This window comes from Lycorma delicatula, chromosome 9, assembly GCF_047948215.1.
Source record: "Lycorma delicatula isolate Av1 chromosome 9, ASM4794821v1, whole genome shotgun sequence".
Classification (NCBI taxonomy): domain Eukaryota; kingdom Metazoa; phylum Arthropoda; class Insecta; order Hemiptera; family Fulgoridae; genus Lycorma; species Lycorma delicatula.
The window spans coordinates 92,149,163-92,169,204 of NC_134463.1; the positions used below are offsets into that span (position 1 = coordinate 92,149,163).

A 20,042-nucleotide genomic window follows, 5' to 3' on the forward strand; every position below is an offset into this window, starting at 1 on the left:
TATGAATAGATTAGTCAATGGTCAGTTGGACATTTATTATTGTTTTGAAACCAATGTTATTAATAAGTACCCACTTTATGATGAGTATCATTAACAATAGCAGTACCACTAATTGAGGTATACTCTAGCTCAGGAAAGAGTTTATTTGAATATAATTATATGTATTTATTACCCACCGGGTTGGTCTAGTGGTTAACGCGTCTTCCCAAATCAGCTGATTTGGAAGTCGAGAGTTACAGCGTTCAAGTCCTAGTAAAGCCAGATATTTTTACATGGATTTGAATACTAGATCGTGGATACCGGTGTTCTTTGGTTGTTGGGTTTCAATTAACCACACATATCAGGAATGGTCGAACTGAGAATGTACAAGACTACACTTCATTTACACTCATACATATCATCCTCATTTATCCTCTGAAGAATTATCTAAACGGTAGTTACCAGAGGCTAAACAGGAAAAATAAGTATATGTATTTATTAAGTGAGGTTTTTTTATTCTAATTACTGGTAATGAAATGTTCTATAAAACTGTTAATTTTTGTGGCTTCTGACATTACCATCATATACTCAACTTGTGTACTTTAATGTTTTATGTTGAATAGTGAGTGAAATTGTATTTAATTTGATTGGTGAGAAACTTGTTCCAATCTTTTTCATTTATTGGTAAAGAAATTAAAATAAGTAACTGCAAGGAAATCAGTAACCTAACATCAAGAATATAAATAAATTTATTTGATCAAGTATATGATTTGTTAAGATTATTGAAACTAAATCTTCTACAAAAAAGTTTGTTTTTTTTATATCTCTTTTGATTATCGAGAAACATAGCTTTAAAGATTTGGTATACAGCACGGCGGCTTAACCAACACAGCTACTGCCACTATTACTGTGTGTGAGTGTGTGTGTGTGTGATATGATTGGCTGCACCTGCCGCCATATTTGGCTGGCTGTTATTTTTTAAGAATAAGTGACTGTTATTTTTAACAAAAATTGCATTAATAAATATAAACACTAGGTAAACACTATTACCAACGGCATTAAGCAAGATACATTTTTAGTTCTTAAATTCATTTTTCATCTAAAATAAATATTTGTTTCGAAAAGATGAAGGTAAAAGCAATATTTGTATGTAAGGCAATTTTACAACTTTTTCCTCATCAAGTTATTTCCTAAAGTACATAGATACATCATTTGGTCATAAAGGTTGAGTGACCAACCTTCCAGTATATATTTTTTCTTCGGACGATATTATAAAACTCTGCTAATTAATCAGCACCCCCATACAATTCAAAAGTTAAATACTGCTAAAAGTTGATAAAGTTTCTATGAAATTGCTGAAAAGCATAATGGATAAACAATGTAACAGAGTTAGTGTCCAGAGAAGGATATTATTTAAAAATGTATATTGTATATTTAAATAATTTAAATTCTTAAATATACCAGTAAATAATTTGTTCATACATTTAAAAATTGATAGAATTTAATCATGAAAGAATTTATATTATTTTTAGAATTGTTTATTTCATTGAAATTGTCCAATTTCATTCAATAGAACATTTCATCTATTTTACTAAATGTTAATATAAATTAAAAAATCAATAATTTTGAAAATTGTATTAAAAAACTAGTTTTGGTTTTATATAAATAGTTTTACATTGTTATTAAATATAATTATGTATTTAATATTATTAGTTCCTATTTTATATAACATTTCAAATATTAAATAAAATACAAAATTAAAACTATAAATGTTGAGTCCTTTTGATTTTGTAATTGTTCTGACCTAAAAACTGACCTTAGCCCAAAACTTCTGATTTTTCAAACTAAATCTAGACAAAAGATTTCCATATTTTTTTCTCTTTTTACTTAAGTTAAATGAAATTTTATCAGTTAAACACCTTTTTATGTATGGGTTAATTCTGTGGATGCATTAAGTTTTTGTGCTTTTTTGAATTACTTTCTTCTTGATGTTTTAAAAATGTGTACTTGTTTTTTATTTGGTTTTATACTAGTTACATTATGTTTTATACTGAAAGATCATTTTCCTTTAGTGTCATTCTTCTGATCAGGCTGCTGGTTGAAATTCTATTAAATATATAGCAGTATCTTTAAAAAAAATTTGATAGCATGCAGTGTTGTTATCATTACATTTTGATAGATTAGAATCACCTTATACATTAGTTACAAATCTTTTTTCCTCTTAAGAATTATAATAATAAAATGAAAATTGTAAAAAATTCTTGGAATTTGTATAATTTAAAAAAAAGTTAAAAGGCTTTTAAAAAATAATAGTAAACTTTCAGAAGAAATCTAGATGGTAATAATAAAAACCATGATGAAATTTAAGCTACCTTTTAAAATCCACAATTGATAATGAACCTTTCATTATTTATATACAAAGCTATGCTGTATTTTAGACTATCAAATTTTAAAAGATCTTAAGGATGTCACTGATATAAAGGAATGTTTATGGAGAAAACTTTACAAAAACTATTGTTAGTAAAGTAAGTATATGGAAATCCATAGAAGAACATTATTTGAATGTAAGTTATCTTGTGTTGGGCCCAAGGTGAGGAAAGAATAATTATATATCATTACAACCTTTAATATTAAAACATTTTTTAACCTTTTTTTTTCTTACTGAAAAATGATTTTTTTACTCCTTAAAAGAACTCATAATTATAGGTTAAAGGTAGGTTACATTTAAATTTATCTTGTGATTCATTCTGTATTTAGGACACCATTATAATGGTTAATGCATATAATCTAAAACAGTGTGTTTTAAACATTTTTATTTTTTTTCTTCTAGTGCATCAAATGAGCATGGAGATTTGGCTCCAAGAATTGGATTTATGCATAACTTTGAGAAAAAGTCATTTTTGGTTAAAAAATGGGATACTGAGTTGGAAGACATAAGTACAGAAGGTATGTAGCATTAGTTAATAAATTCTTGTTTTGAAAAAAAAACTGTATGTATAAAATTTGTAATACCTGGCTTCATTCAAATGTTGGCCACATACTGCTATACATATTTATAGAAGCAGTAAGTTGTATATTTTATCAACATGAAATTGAATTAAAAGAAAATAATAGATACAAAATACAAATATTAATTTTTATTAGTCCGAGAAAGGTCATTTGATTGTTGGCTGTTAAAATGCCATCCTGTTAATATTTCATCTTAAAAGAAAGATTACATTTTTTCTTTAATGGTTAAGATTAACTCTCTATGGAAGTTTTTTTGTAATCAGTTCTGCTGTTACTTGATGAACAAAAAATAAACAGAAATGATACAAAATGGAATACAAATCTTGTTGTTTGCATGAGGTTTTTTTTAAAATTAAGACTATTATGAGGAATTTATACATAAAAGTTTAAATTTGTGTGTGTGTGTGTGTTTTATATATAAAGCCAAAAGTTTGTCTGTCTATGGGTTTGTTATTTGTAACGGCATCGTGCAAGAACCAACCGACCGATTGTTATCAAATTTGCAGGGAACATTCATGTTATCCCAGGGAAAGATTTAAGTCAAAGATTGAGGCCCTAGTTCCCTTCAGGGTGAAGTTGTGAATTAAAGATATTAATTAAAGAAAAAAAAGTTAAATTCTTTTACTTCATTGTTATATTTCTGTCATCAAGGCAAAAGAAATAAGTTATTATTTTTTGTCATCAAAGGTGTTTGTACTTTAATTATCATAGTTACTACTCTTCTGTAATTTAGTTTCTTTTTCAGGTTTCTGTAAAGCCTAATACTTTTAATTGTTATTTATTATTACTATTCTCATAACCATGAGGTAATGAACATTACGGGGGTCCAGGAGGCAGAGTCCTGTGGTTAGATGGTAATGGTGATCCAAGCCCCCTTTGAGGTGGGGCCCCCGTAAGATGATAATGGTGAGCCAAGTAAGTTCTGTGGCCCTGGAATAAGCGCTGTCCCCTGGCTAGATGGTCAGGTGAACAATGCAAGCCGCGACTGGCTAGTATATATTTTAAAAAATTATTGATTATATGCTAGATGCGATATCTATGAGGTATTTAATAGTTGAATTTGTTTTGGTCCAAAGAGAGTCCATAGCATTAAATTTGTTACTTGCTCCTAAAAACAGAAGTTTGATAAAGAATAATTTTAACGCAGTCTCTCAGTTTTAATTATCTGTAAGCTTGGCATGGGAAGTGATCTCTGATCTCTTTAACATCATTAAGGTTTTTTATGTCTTTTTAAAAATAATGTGTTTTGAAAATAAAGGTTGAATATCACAGCTATATTACATAATCTCAAGTTTTGTAGACTGAGGGAGGTAAGGGCACTAGATGTCCTTGAACATCCAAACAGGGGTCCAAACTTCTTGGACAACATTATGCTTCTTAACTTCTTTCTGAAGGTAAAATTAAAAAAAAAATGTTTTGAATATCACAATATTTCAGTTTTATTTCATGTAAATTGGTTAGATTATGAGGGGATAACATGAGTTTGCAATTTTTCTAATCCTAGTTGTTACACTTCTAGTTTTGAATAGTCAGATTTCAGTTTCATGATTATGAATGGTTACTTCACAACTAGATTTTGAAACCTATATATACGTTATTAATTGTATTTAATGGAAGGGTTTCAAAAGGAGGGTAAATCAGATAATTATACAAAGGAGAACATAACTGCTTCATAACGTACAACAACCAGAAAATATAAAGCTATAAGCTATAACCTATAAAGCTATAAATGAAGAAATTATTTTAAGTTCTGTAATTTTGAGATTACTCATGTCAAACAGAAAAACTTTGTATCAAACTATAGAACTCAAAAGTATACAAAAATTTATTCATTGTGATAAAGAGGGAAAGGCAAAAATGACAGACTAAATGAAGGAACTTTAACAAAAATATTTTTAATGGACTTTTGTGTGTTAGAGGAGTGGTTGGGAGAAGATGGGTACTTCAAAGGCATGAACATAAAAATATAATTAAACAAATGGTACAATATTTCCCTTATTAATCTAGGTTTTTAATAGTCATACACTATACTTTTTATGTTGTAGTCAGTTGGTTTAATCTTACAGGTAAAATAGAACAGTACTAAGTTTGGATGTGATAAAATATTTCTAGTTTATTTTATCACTAATACTGTAATCCCAGTTGCATTTTATCTTTGTCTTGTCTCAGGCTGATATGAAAATTTAATCTAATTTACAGATATTGTGTATGAATACTCAATTCCAGTTAAAATATAATTTTTTTCTTTTTTGGATAGACCTGTAATAACACAGAACATTATAGTAGTTGAATCCAACCTATTCATTCGTTGATATTCTGATATAAAAATCATGTAGCAAAAATCTTTGATTGTAGTGTACAGAATTTGAACTGGAAAATATGTCTGCTGTTTGGATATGTTTAGTTTCTGGTTGACGGTAGACTTTAGCCTGCTTTGCTTTTATCATTACAGTGCATTTTACAAATTAATGAAAAAAATTGTGAATTACCTAACAGCCATGTAAATAAAGTGCTTTCTTTATGGACAGCACCTGTATGGGATAAAAATTAGAAAGACAAAGACTGGAATATATGTAAAACAGATAACTGACAATGGCTTATGCAGTATATATGTTATTAAACAAATAGATTTATTTTATTAATAAAAGAATTTTAAAAAAATAGTACTGAACAGTGAGGAAAATAGCATTAAGTGATAAATTACCTAAAAAACAAATGATGATATTGTTTACAAAAATTCACAGAAGCCATTGGTTTCATTCCATGTCAAGTGGTCTAGTTTTGAAAATCATCCCAGTTGACCATCTCCAAATATCATCAAATTTTTGGTGGAGGTTCCCCATGGTCTGAAATGCCATTTTACCAAATTGAAACTCTTTATCTGCTAAGGCTGATTTTTTTGTGGCCTCTTGAGAATGGGGCTACTTACTTATAGTTTGTGGACACAAGTAAAAATTGTTATCTTTGACTAACAATTTTGATCACAATATTAAGGATACAGATTCAAATTTTGGTACTGTTGGTTAACTTTTTTTTGCTACATCCAAATATATTAGTCACAAGTTTCTTTTGAAACCTGGTTTTGAGATATAGCAGCTGAAATTCAGGCAAAAATTTGTCACAACATTTTGGAAGTCTAGGTTTGAGGTTATACATGTTCTTATCTTATTTTTTAATCAGAATGAGACTTTGTAATTTGAAAAGAATAATTATGTGTAGGCTCCTGCATTTTCAAAGCAATTGGAATCTTATGTCAGGAGAAATCCATCACCAAATTTGGTAAAAAATTTTTCATCATTGATTTTTGGCCCATCTTCGACGGCTTATTTCTCAGGTATACCTTCCCAGATTTTGTTAGTTTTATAATAGGTTCAAGGGACAGCTTTTAAACAACATAATCATGCATTTTGTTTTTTGACCTGTGTATTATAGTATGTAAGAAAACTTTTCAAAGATAATTAATCTTTTTCATGTGATAGATTTGTAATCTGTAGACATTTCAAGTTAATTAAAACAGCTGATGTGGAAAAACATTCAGTGTTTCAAAATATTATTCGATTTTTTAAATAACGTTCTAAAATTTGCAATAACTTGAAAAAAATTTGCAGTGGTCCAGAAAATTTTTGACTATTGTAGAACTTTCTAGGCTGATCTGAAAAAATCCATTATGTAAAATGTTTTAGAAATGTTCTGGAAAACTCCATTCCATAGAACATTATAGAAAGTTCTGTAATATTCTGGAAAATTCCATTTCTTCTAGAACATTGAATTTTGAAGAAAGAGTGTATAAGCAATGTTTTGTGAATTAGCATAGTTGTTAATGAATAACTTTTATAATCAGTTGTGAAATCTATTGTTATCTCCAAATTTTTTTTGAATTGTTTTAAAATGAGTGAAGTTCTTGGCCCCTGCCATTTTGGCAAGCCTGGTAGCTCTGAATGCCACAAGTTTTTAACATTCAATTATGAAAAAGCTTTTTTGTTGCCTGTGAAAGAACTATCAGCAATGGACAGAGAACTTTTACAGCAGTGATCTGGAATTAGCTTTAATGAAGATGCTGTCATATGTTCCTATCATAAAGCTGTTTTGCTGACCAAGTTTGAATATCTACAGGAAGGACTGCTGTAATCCATTTGGAAAAGAGTTACACAAAGCTAGAAAAGGATTGTGGCCTATTGTAATTTAGTCTTCTGACTGATTAAAAAGCTTTAACAAATTATGACTTCAAGCTGGTCAAAAGTTATGCCCACGACGTAGGCAAGAATTGGCTCAGAGGGATTCAGCTAAAGGATGATCAGAATCAGAATCTGGTGCTGTGGAAATGCTAGAAGCTTCTGGAAAATGGATCCCTCGTTGTCACCACTTGGAATCTCTCCTTTGAAGCTTAAATATGTTAACAAACAGGATTCAAAAGGCTGCCTGAAGCAGAAGGTAAGAAGAGCACAAGATGCTATTGCTACTGCAGCAGCAGCTGCTGCTGGTATGAGTGTTACTGATGCAATTCAAACATTAAAGAGTAAACAGTGTCTAGGATGTAAAGATCTGGATATTCTGATTGAAAAGCTCAAAGCTAAACCTTTGATCTCAGCTCGTCCACAAGTTTAGATTTTGACATTGATACCCAATGTCAATGCTAGAGTATTGAAAAAACAGCTGATGAATTTCTCGTTTCAATGCGAGTGGTGAAGCAGGGTAGGAAGCTTAAATTTGAAGTTGGTATTTTGGTGACAGAAGAAAAGGAGGAAAAAACTGAAGGATGTATTAGACAACAGGAACTCAAATTTTTTGAAGATGATGAATTTTCCTGAATCTGTTCAGGAAAGAAAGATTTTGTTTCAGTTAGGATCAATGGTGATAAAGTCCACATGAAGAAACGTCTACTTTTGTGCAATTTAAAAGAGATGTTCATAGCTTACTTTACACATTATGGCCATGAAATTGGCTTCTCCAAATTTTGTGAACTTGGGCCAAAGTGGTGCATTACAGTTGGTGCTGCTGGCACACATTCAGTTTGTGTTTGTATCACTCATCAAAATGTTAAGCTCATAATAGCTGCAACATCAATCAAGGATGACTACAAGTTATAGATTGAGAAAACTGTCTGCAGCTTAGAATCTAACGATTGCATGCTACAATATTGTGAACAGTCTCCTGGAAAAACTGGATTGGAGTCTTATTTATTAGATGAGCTTAAAGATTATGACTTGGATGAACTAATAGAATATAAGCAGTGAATTCATATAGACAGACATATTGGGAGACGCAAACAGGCGACTATGGAACATTTTATTGAAGAGCTTTCCTTAAAGGTTTTTTGCCTGACCAGCTACCATTTTGTTTCAAAACATCAAAATTCGTATTTGAACCAACTGAAGGAAAATTTAAATGATAATCATACCATTATCCTGATGGATTTTGTCGAGAACTATTCGTTTGTTGTGCAAGATGTTGTAAAGGTTACATCTTGCACAATCCATAGGGAAAACAGCCAAGCTATGCTGCATTCTTTTATGGTTAATTGCAAATAAAAACAAGCTTCAGAATCTTAACATTTGCATGGTCAGTGATTGTCTGCACCATGTTATCATTGCTGTTCATATATTTTTGACTGAACTGATCAAATATCTGAAGAAGTGATTGAAATAACTACTCAATACAAAATTTAAAGAAATTTATCAATTTGTGCCACTATGAAGAAGACTTTGGGATAACAGCTGAATGGAACTAGCCATGGAAAATCATCTTGTGATGGAATTGGAGATACTACAAAGCAATTAGCAACACGTGCTAGTCTTCAGCGGCCTATAGAAAAGGCCAGATATTGACACCAAGAGACTTATTTGAATTTTATAAAGAAAATATACCAGGAATCAGGTTCTTTTTTATTCCAAGAGAAGAAGTTGAGGTAATCCGACCTGAACAGGAAAGTCAGTTTAGTAGTGGTCACACAATTGCTGGAACAAGAGAGAACCATGAGTTTAAGCCAGTTAGTGAATCTAAAATCCAAGTCAGTAGAGTTTCAAATGATACTTCAGTATTTGAAGCAGATGTTTACGAAAATAATAAATCTACTCAAGGCATAACACTTACCAGCTTGCAATCAGGCCAATATTTGGCTTGCATGTATGACAATACTTGGTGGATTGGAAATATATGTGATATAATTTTTGAAAAACATGATGTCATTATTTTTATGCACCCTCATGTTGCAACTCGTTCTTATCATTGACCCCCTAGAAAACACACTTGCTGTATTCCAGAACAGCACATTTTTACTTCTCTTGAAGCACCAATAACATCATCAGGATGACAGTATATGTATCCAGAATACATCCAGTCTATGATTGAGAAACAGTTTAAGCTGAAGTGGAATTAAAAGTACTGTGCTGAAATGTTATGTGACTACTTTAGATATTGTTATTTTATTTTGAAGCTACTGTGTTCTGTAATATTGTAATACTTTGTTGCACCCCGTTATTACTACTACGACTGTATTTCATTTTGTTTATGATTTTAGTATTTTTGTGCATGTGTAATATTTTTTAAAAATGTGCTTGCCATAACAGATATAATTAGTTGAAACTGTCTCTTCTGTATTCAATAGGAGGCAAGGTACAGCTAATACAGTTAACAACTTTATATTAATAGGCAGCAAAACAGATGATATTACTTATTAAAAAAAATTGCTTTTTACTACAGAGTATTCATTTAATCCATAAACATTACAGAAAACATGCTCCTTGTGTGAAAGATGCATTATCTTTCAATTATTTTTTGTCGCTTATAAACTGTGGGTCAAAAAACAAACTGCCTGGATTTTGTAGTTTAAAAGTTGCAATTTGTAATTATTACAAAACTAACAGAATCTAAGAAGGTATACCTGAGATATAAGCTTTCATAGGTAAGTCAAAAATTGAGCTAAACATTTTTTGACTAAATTTGATGATGAACATCTTCTGACATAAGCCTCCAGTTATTTTGAAACTTTAGGATGTTACACACAATTATGCCCTTTTTCAGGTTACAAAGTGTCATTCCAATTAAACTACTAAATAAAGAATTATATAAGCTCAAACTTTGATTTTCAAAATGTAACATTAACTTTTTAGATGAATTTCAGTTTCTGCTATATCTCAAAACCAGGTGCTAAAGGAAACTTGCGAAAAACATATTTGTATTCAGCATAAAATATTAACTGAAAGTATTAAAACTCAAACCCATAGCTTTATTATTGCCTTCAGAATTACATGTCAAAGTTCAAATTTTTTGAATATATGCGTAAACTACCAGTAAGTACCCTTTTTTAAAGAGACCTCAGAAAATCAGCAATAGCGGATTTAGAGTACAGTGAAGATCACAGTGAATGTCCACGCAAAATTTGATGAAATTTGGAGATAGTCGACTGGGGACTCCTGGTCCACCTAAAATGGAAATTGATAAATTTAGAATTGATTTTTATGTATCACGAGGCTGGAGCAAGAAAAAAGATCTGCCAGATACTTCCTGCAGATTTTGAAGATTAGCTCCTCTAGTTTCAGCGACGTATCACTGGATTTCTTGCAAAACACGTATATGAATTTAAGATTACTGGAAATACTGAAATCCATCTTTACTTTGATATGCTATACAATAACTTCTAAGGGTGAAAAAAAGTTAAAATAGTACAGGATATGAAAAATGTGTCACTGTAATGCTATGTATTATGGTAGACAGCCAGAAATTGCTGCCATTCTTAATATTAAATAGGAAAATTAATGCCCAAAAACATTAGATTTCTCAATAATGGTTAGTTGACTAAAAAAAATGTAGAAATAATGGAAAACCGTAGTGTGGAACAGAAGACCAGGCACTCTTTGAAAACCTAAGCTTGTAATGGATGTATTTAAAGGAGATTTAATGGAATCAATGAAAAATTAATTAAAGGAAGAGAATTGTGATAATCCCAGGCGGTATGGCCACCCACTCAATGTTTTTATTATGAAGCCTTTCAAAGACCACGTAAGAAAAGAATGCAAACGCTGATTACTTGCAGCAACCATCCTCTAACTGCTTCCAGAAAAATATAATAAAAATTCTTATGGGTTTCTCTTGCTAGGAATAAAATCTCGAGTGAAATAATACCTTGCTCTTTTAAAAAATGCAGCATCACAAATGCCATGGATGGAACAGAATATGATTAATATAGAATAATGATGATGACCTGACACTGCTTCCAGACGTGGGTGATAATGAAAATTTTGTGTTTATCTATTTGTAATTAATATTTATTCAGTTTAAATTACTTATATGTAATTATTTTAAGTATCACGACTTTTTATAATTTAAATTTTATGTTTACTAGTAATTTGCTTATAAAATTATCTACCTTTTTATATTCAATCTTTTGAAGTAATTCTTATTATTTTTTTGTAAAAGGTTCTTTGTAAGTAAATCTTATTATTCTTATTTACATTTATCTGCTTTTTTCACAAAAACCTTTTGAAGATTTATGGTGCAGCTTTGATTCGAGCAATGGTACATATACAAGTGGAACGGAATGCAAGAGTAGCGGCAGTTTATTATTATCTCCCTACTAATCGCAGAACCTGGACAAATGTTCCTTGCTGCTGTGTCTTTCCTTTTGTTTACCGATAAAAGAAATTATCTGTTTATTTAATGGCGGTTATAGATTTTCATGTGTTATTTATGGACAAAGTTGGTTTTTTCTTATGTGTTATGTTATGTGTATGTGTTAGATGTTGGTTGTTTACTGTTCATAAATTAAATTTAAATAATATACAAAAAAAAAATTTAACAAAGCTTTACTGTAACATAACAAACTGTCTATTGTATTTCAAATTCACTTCTAATGAGAATTCTGGTAGTATATCTTTTGAATTTTTCTTCAAACTTAAACTTAACAAGCTACCATCTAACAAAGCTTACCATAATAAGTCTAAATCTACTTTACCAGTTAAGGTAGACTCCTAAGAAGAAAACTGTGAAAGACTTTTTCAGAAAAAAAAATAGAACTTAAAAACAAACTACAAGAAAGAAGTACTTGAATAAAATTTAGAACTGGAAAAAGTTTAAAAAATATCAAGAAACTAAATTTTTTTAAAATCACAAAAACCTTAAAACATCAGGAACAAATATAAGATCAAGAGGTATTTATTTACTAAATGAATTTAAACTAATCTAAGCAAAAGAAAAAATGCAGAACTGTAACAATATGGGCAGGGACAGTTAAATGGCAGGGTTGGAGGGCCCCATCCTGTGCTTTTGGTTATTTGTTATTTAAAAATACAAAAAAGTCTATGTATAAACTAATGAAACTAAAGACTTATTTTTAATTACTCTTTAAATTAATTTGTAGTAAAAGATTGATTTTTAGTGTAATTCAATGTATCAGTTCCTTAATACTTGAGTTTACAATCACCTCCATAGAAAAAAAAAATTATGGTGAAAGGTCAGTTACCTGGCCAGCCACACCATGTTCCCATATCTGGAGAAAACATGATTAAGAAAAAAAATTCTGCAATACAGTCTAGGACACTGTATGACATTACTTGTAGCTTCTTAAAAAATTACTGGATAAACAAGAACTAAAAAGGAAGTTGAACATAAATAATATCTAATAAGTGAACATAATTTATTCTAGTGATGGCTTCAGCCCTTTCTCTAACCTTTTTAAAAACTTGCAGCTCAATAAATCTACAGGAAATTGTGCACCATACTGTAAATATGAAATTGTGATTTGCATGAAGTACCAGGTTTTTTGTTTGGAGACTTTTAACTTAAGTTTTGTTTATTAACAAAATCTGATAAATGAAAATTACTTCATCATTCCTCAATTAGTTTTTTCCCTTTAATTAATTATAAAAACATGGCAAAGATAGCTTGGTTTTAACAGCCTGGACCATTTGGTGGAATAATAACTTAAATTGTATCATCACTTCAATCGTCCTGAGTATCACAGATGACATGAACTCTGTTCAATGAACTTTCTTGAGTGTATGTATTTTTCTTACAGCGCCACCTTTCTTTGTAATGCATAAATATTAATTTTTAATGTAGGATTTACAAAATTTTGAATCCAAGCCTTGAAAGCATGCAGTGATGGGACAGAACAATTCTGATGAATACAAAACTGTCATTGAAATTCACGCTTAGCAATCACATAACTATTTTTATTAGTAATGTTTGTAAATATACCACTTTTCTAAATGGGTTTCACACAAAGGCATTTTCAACTCACAGTCTGCAACTCTATTGCAACTAAAACACACCGTAACAATGCTGTTTAAGAAACAAAATACAGTATTGTGTAATGAAATGCCATATATTATTATTCACTAATTTTTTGAAAAGTTCTTGGCCTTACCAACATGGATTTCAGCTGTTAAGCTAGTTGTGCTGTCCCTGGGACAAGAAAAACCTCCTGATTCAGTCTACTGTCAAAGCAGTCATGTATTACTCATCAAAGTATACAAAGCTCAATTGATCCAGAGTCAGAATGGACTGCTGTACCAAGAGAATCGAATAGATTGCTGAGAATCATCAACACAAATATACACTACATGCATGTCATGTTGGGTGCTGTACATCAAATGTCTGTTTCCTGTTATCTGCCTTAAAGATTTTTAAAAAAATCTATTTTCTTAATAAAGCTACTCGTTCTAATCTGGAGTTAGATTCTGAAGCATTATGAATGAAAGAGTGAATAAGTAGTATTAAAAAAAAATACTAGGATGAGAAGCAATTTTACCTCTTGAACATTTAATGCAAGTCTGTGCCATGATGTTAACTTGGAGAATCATTGGGGTCACTACCAATGAAACATTGCCAACAAAGAGAACAGATGTTGCTTGGCATATGCTCTTAACATTGGAAGCAGATACTTTTGAAGTGTACTTCTTAGTTCAACTTTAGAATCTGAAATACATCTGAAGAATACTTCAACTTCTTTTTCCGTTTAGCCTTTGGGACCACCGTAAGGTATTACTTCAGAGGATGATATATATGAATGTAGTCTTGTACACTCTCAGGTTGACCATTTCTGAGATATGTGGTTAATTGAAACCCAACACCAAAGAACACCGGTATCCACGATCAACAGTGCATGCAAGCCCTACCACCAGCAGTATTGCACTACCAAAGTGGGAGAAATTTAATAAACAATTTAAAAAAAAGACAATTATTTTAACTGACAGATTTTTTATTTGTTTTGGCCACATCTTTTCTCCTAACATAATCTGCAAACTGTTTTGTTTCAAAGTATTAAATATAAAATTAAAACAACTCCTCTTTCTTTTTATACATAAATTTCAGTAGTTTTTTAAAATTATCTGCTTTAGTTCTTAGCCAGTAAATACTGATATCATTTATTATTCGATGGAAAGCTACACTTATAGTTAACAACTTTGTGATTTAGAACTAATCTTTTTAAATATGGAATCATTTTTAAATTTATTTTTATAAAAATTTAATGGGCTTGATGCCACATCAATAAATTACCATAACTTCATGGCAAAGTTGTAGAATCTCTGCCTTTCATCCAGAAGGTTCTGAACAGAGTTCAAATCACAATCTTGTTTGGCATTTTTCACACTTATAAATCTGACATATATTCTCATGAGTAAAGCTAATGATTCCTGTGGTAAAGAAAAAGGATCTCTGACTTCTTTATACACTGCATTGCCAATTCGTTTATGAAAGGTCTTGTTAATGCAACAGTGCATTTCAGTTCATTGATGGGAGATCAAAAAATTAGAATGATTCTATAGCAGGAATTAGTGAATATCATAATGAAACTGTAAGTTACAGGAAAATATAATTACCTTTGTTTCATTTTCACTTACCATGTATCTAATGACGTCCTGGTTTTTATTTAATGTTCAACTCCTACTCATAATAAAACACATTAATTTAAGTTTTTATTTTGTAGAGGAAGTTCCTTGACGATCTTACTTTATTTTTTCTTATTACTTTAATGAAAGATCTTTTAAATTAAAAAGTAGACTGTCTATAAGGCAATGTGAAAATATTTTTCTTTTTTGTTATTATCATTGCTTGTTGTTGGGTGTTTTATACATAGCCTGACAAGTCATTGTGGTAATTAAAATATTTTTGCAATAGTTTATGAAATAAGTTGGAAAACTTGGGTGAAAAATAATAGATATGCTTACATTTCTGAGAATCTGAGCTCATCCTAGCAAGTCATTTTATATAGTCTCTCTGCATTTATTTATTTGATGAATTAATTCACCAAATTTTGTAGTTTTTTTAGCATATGAAAAATGCTATGCCTAACCAGGATTCAAACCGGGGACCCTCAGGTGAAAGGCTGAACGCTACCTCTGTGCCACAGAGATTGGCTTTTTATTTTCTTTTAAACAAAACATTTTACAAGAAAAAAATATATACTCTCACATTTCTAATAGTTACAGCTCATATTTTACATTAGTCTCTTTATTAATTGTTTATCTGAATATTTTTTATTACGGAAAATTTTTGCATTTCTTGTAAGCAGCCTTTTTTCAATATGGATATTGGTTTTGTAAGCCTAACTGTATTTTAAATAAAAAATAAAACCAAAATAACTTTCTTTTTTTTTAATTAAACCCAACTTCAAAAAAGTAACCACTCTAAAAACATTATACCTTTTCAAATATTTTAAAAAATTTTGACTTGAAGTTTACATTAAATTAAGGGATAGTAAGTTTTTGGCAGTCATTTATAATTTGACATAGATTTAAAAAGCCTTTTTTTTACAGAAGTTTTGTTTGTTAGTTATCATTACTTAGTTTTTATAATGTAATGTTGTAAAAGATGAAATAATGTATATAATATGAAAGTATTTTCTTAAAAACATTAAAAAATTAGATAAAAAATAATAATTTTATATATATATATTATATATATTCTCACATTCTATACAGCTGTATCTTAGATACTGTAGTAATCACAATTACTACAGAATAAGATGCCTTATCTTGTTTTTACCAAGATGTAGTTTTCACTCTTTGCATTTTTTTAGAAATGCCATTTTCATTTGGCTTATTGACCTTTTAATTAGAAAAAAAAAATAAATAAAAAAAAAATAATATCAATTTAAAAACTCACTAAAATGTACTACATTAAAGATTTAGTTGTTCATAGGCATTAGTTTCTAATTTGGGCCTAACTTCAAATAATTAAATTAAACCCTATTTTTACTTATTTATTTTACATTTTTTTGAAGTTTGTTATATTTTTTTTAAGTAGTATGATTTCTACAAAGGTTATTCTTGTTAAGATGATAAGCATTCCTTACTACCAGGTGATTTTGATACACCAGTTCTGTTTCAAGGAATAGCAACCAAAATTGTGAAGGATGTTTAGTAAAACTGAAATTTCAACTGCCAAATCCGCATTCAATTAACAAGTTCCTGTTAAAAAAAAAAGGAAAACTTCCCATAAAACCTATCATGATGTTAAAATTATTTTCTTGTTTATTTTTCAAGCTAGTTTGATTTATTTTCATTAATTATTAAATTCTAGTGAATGGGATGTTGAATACTTGAACAAATATTTTACCCAAATTTTATGAAGTCTTTTCCCTAGTTTTAATTAATCTTAAATTCCTACAAGTAGCAGAAATATGTTATTTTTTGATAAAATTTTAAAACTAGCAATATATCTATGAAAATGTCAATTCAATCATACGCTTAGATTAGCTAGTTTTTTATCATTGCTGAATCATGTACATAAAATATTACTGGACTTATTTTTAATTGCATATTAAAAAAAACATGTTTAATAAATTTATTTGATTAAGCCATCATTTTTTTTTTAATTTACATTACACATCACATCAACCTGAAATATTTATTCATTACTCTGATCTCAATTAATCCTGCTTTACAGCACTATATCTTACATATTAAGAAAATTGGGCTGAAAACTTATTTCCAGTCTGTCAGTGCATTCTACTGGACGGATCAGGCTGTTTTTTTTTTATTCTGCTCAGAATGACTCACAGATACTTCAGCAAGCATTGATGGACCTTCAGAGCGATTTATAAAAAAAAAAATTGGGCTGAAAACTTATTTTCAGTCCATGTGAGTGTTCTACTGAATTAATCGGGCTGGTTATTTTTTCATTTGCTCAGAATGATCCATAATGTCATCAAGGGTCATCGGACCTCAAACTTGAGTCTCCTCTAAGAAATCCTCATTTATTCCTTAATTGGATAATTTTTGAGGTTGTTACAGGAAAATCACTTCCTCATATGTAGTAGAAGGTTCGTCAATGCTTGATTACATAGCTGCAGGGCATTGCAAACAGAATTAAAAAAAAATCAGCCCAATCTGTCTAGTAGAACATCTGGATGGACTTTAAATAGGTTTTGAGCACACATTTTGCCTGTGGTAGAAAAGAAAAGAGAAAAACAAGAGGGTTGGGGGCGAGATATGTTGTAAACAGGATAGGTTTTTAGCTGATTTTTTAAAAATATATAACATTACTTTGTAAGAATAACACTGCAGATCAGCAGAGGTCACTACTTTTAATAGAATTTATACTTCCCAAACAAATTAAGGTAGAAGAAACAAATGAATGCAGCTCATTATTATTAAATAAAAATTTGTAGTAATTAATTTTGAATATTTTAATCCCAGTTTGATCAAGGATTAGTTTCTCTTGATCCTTCCAGGCAAATACTTTAGCAGTTCCCTATGTTATCAGTAGCACAATTACCATTTCGGACATGTTCTGTATAATGCTTCATAAATGGTGTGATCTGAATAAGATATTTATTTATGTTACGATTGCTCAATGTAATTCAGGTTGTATGATGTATGTATAAATTTAATGGCAAATCCCAAACTTAGATTTAACAGGTTTTTATAATTGTATTAAAATATTTTCAACTATTCTTACAGACTCTGGGTCTAGCCAAAATTATTGTTGGTGGCGTTTTAAAGTTGTAATAAAAATTTGTATTTGAATTTAATGAATATGCAGATTTTCTAGGCTTTGTGAATATTGTAAATTGTTTTATTTATATTGATTGAATACTACCTGCTTACACTCACTTATGCCAGTAATAAACAGCTGTTTTCATGTAAACTGCAATAATGTAAATCTTTATAAAATCTGTATTTTATTAATAAAACAAATTAACAATGATTGTTAAAGGTTTAGAAAAATCATTCTCCAGTATGGTAAAAATAAGACATTATACTTACTTCTAAAGCCGAAATAGAAATTTAGACTTTAAATAGAGAGTACATAATGTAGAGTGTAACTTACAAATAAATAAATGTACAATACCACAGCTTCATTGCAATTAAATAGGGATTTATTGATAATGATTCTTTACTAGTTTACATTAACATATTTTTTGTATGAAGAATCATTAAATAAAACTTAGTTACTTAAAAAATATATTTTTTTTTTTAAGTCTAATGTATTAATCCTTTTTATACTTATAAAAGTATTTAATTAATACTTTTTGTTGATCGAGTATGTATCTCGGTTCAAAAAAAAATTGCCAACAATAAATATTCCTCATTAATAGATTAAAGCTATAAATTTTTTTTGGAAACAATCAGTTTCTTTAATTTAATGCTACTCCCCATTAGTTTAAAATCTCTAAAATATTCTATAATATTTTAACTTTAAAATATTAACAATGAACTCAATTACATTTTAACTTTTTTTTAGTATAAGAATTACAAAGAGTACAGTACATAGTAGAAGTACTTCTATTATGGTATATACTAAGTAATAGAAGTACTATTTACATGAGGTTTTGTACATACTGTAGTAAAGGAAAAATTGACTTTTTTTAAATTGTTCATTTTAATAATTATCCCAGTAAATAAATTATTCATTCTTACAATTAAACCCATTCCTAACCGCTGATTCTTTATTTCTGATTTTGAGTTCTGTGATCACATGTAGCTAACAATGCTGCAATCTGTGTACCCATGAGCATTTTTGATGTGATGTAGTGGATGGGGCTGCATATGTTCTGATTTATGTACTATTTCCCAGTAGTCACATATTAAAATTTAAGTCAAACGCTTTCCAAGAAAAAACTTAATTGTACCAATATATTAACAATTAGATATTGAAAATTTGGGAATAATGTAGAATATAAGGCCCCGTATTTTTTAATTTGGACTAATTTTTTAAAGGACTTACGTATAATCCTGTAGGTTGCAATAATAATATTTAAGATATTTTACCCCTTAATTAATTTTAAATTCCTACAGGTAGCAGTAATAAGTTTATTTTTTTATAAAATTTTAAAACTAGCAATTTGCTAAAGCAAACTCGTTAAGGAGTATTTATATATAAATAAAATAAATTAAAATTCAGAATTCAGCCTTACCAACAATTCGTCTGTATTTTTAGAGTACTTTTTGTCGTTCGAACATCATGAGGAAAAGTTTTCTTTCAATTTAAAAACATTAAAATTAAGACTAACATAAGTAGATTGAAAAGTTATAAAATATTAAAATCATAACAACCGGTCACCATAGTATAAAACTAATTACGTCCATTGTAAGAAAGTGGCAGTTGCTATCTGATAATAGTCATAATAATATATAAGTTATCAGATAACAACAGCGAGTTTCCTACATAACAGGCGTAATTACTTTTACACTATGACATACGGTTGTTATGATTTTAATACAAGGGACATTCAATAATTAAAGAGACAAATTGATATAGAAAAAACTGTTTATTTTTGCAAAATGATACTTTTACTACTCAACATAATCCCCACCAATATTAATACACTTGTCCCAACGATGAACTGGTTTTTTTATACCCGATGCAAAGAAGTCTTTGTTTTGCTGTTTGAGCCACTCTCCCACAAATTCTTTGACTTCCTCGTTGTTGCTTAACTTTTTTCCATGTAATGGCTCCTTGAGTGGACCAAACCAATGAAAATCAGAGGGAGCTAAATCTTTTTTTGAAAGGATCATTCAAAAATTACCCATAAATAAGTAAAATACTCATTATTTTACTCATACAGTTTACTCAAACTGTAAACTGTTTCACATAAATTACAGGCTAAT

The 20,042-nt window shown here is 29.5% G+C and overlaps 1 protein-coding gene across 1 annotated transcript in view; it reads left to right on the forward strand.

The window, feature by feature from the left end:
- The window catches only part of LOC142329753 (protein AAR2 homolog), a 36,966-nt gene that overhangs the window by 1,700 nt on the left and 15,224 nt on the right, over positions 1-20,042 (forward strand). The window contains exon 2 of the mRNA XM_075374506.1: positions 2,810-2,925. Within this exon, the coding sequence (XP_075230621.1) occupies positions 2,810-2,925 (116 nt within the window). The remainder of the gene's footprint in view (positions 1-2,809; positions 2,926-20,042) is intronic.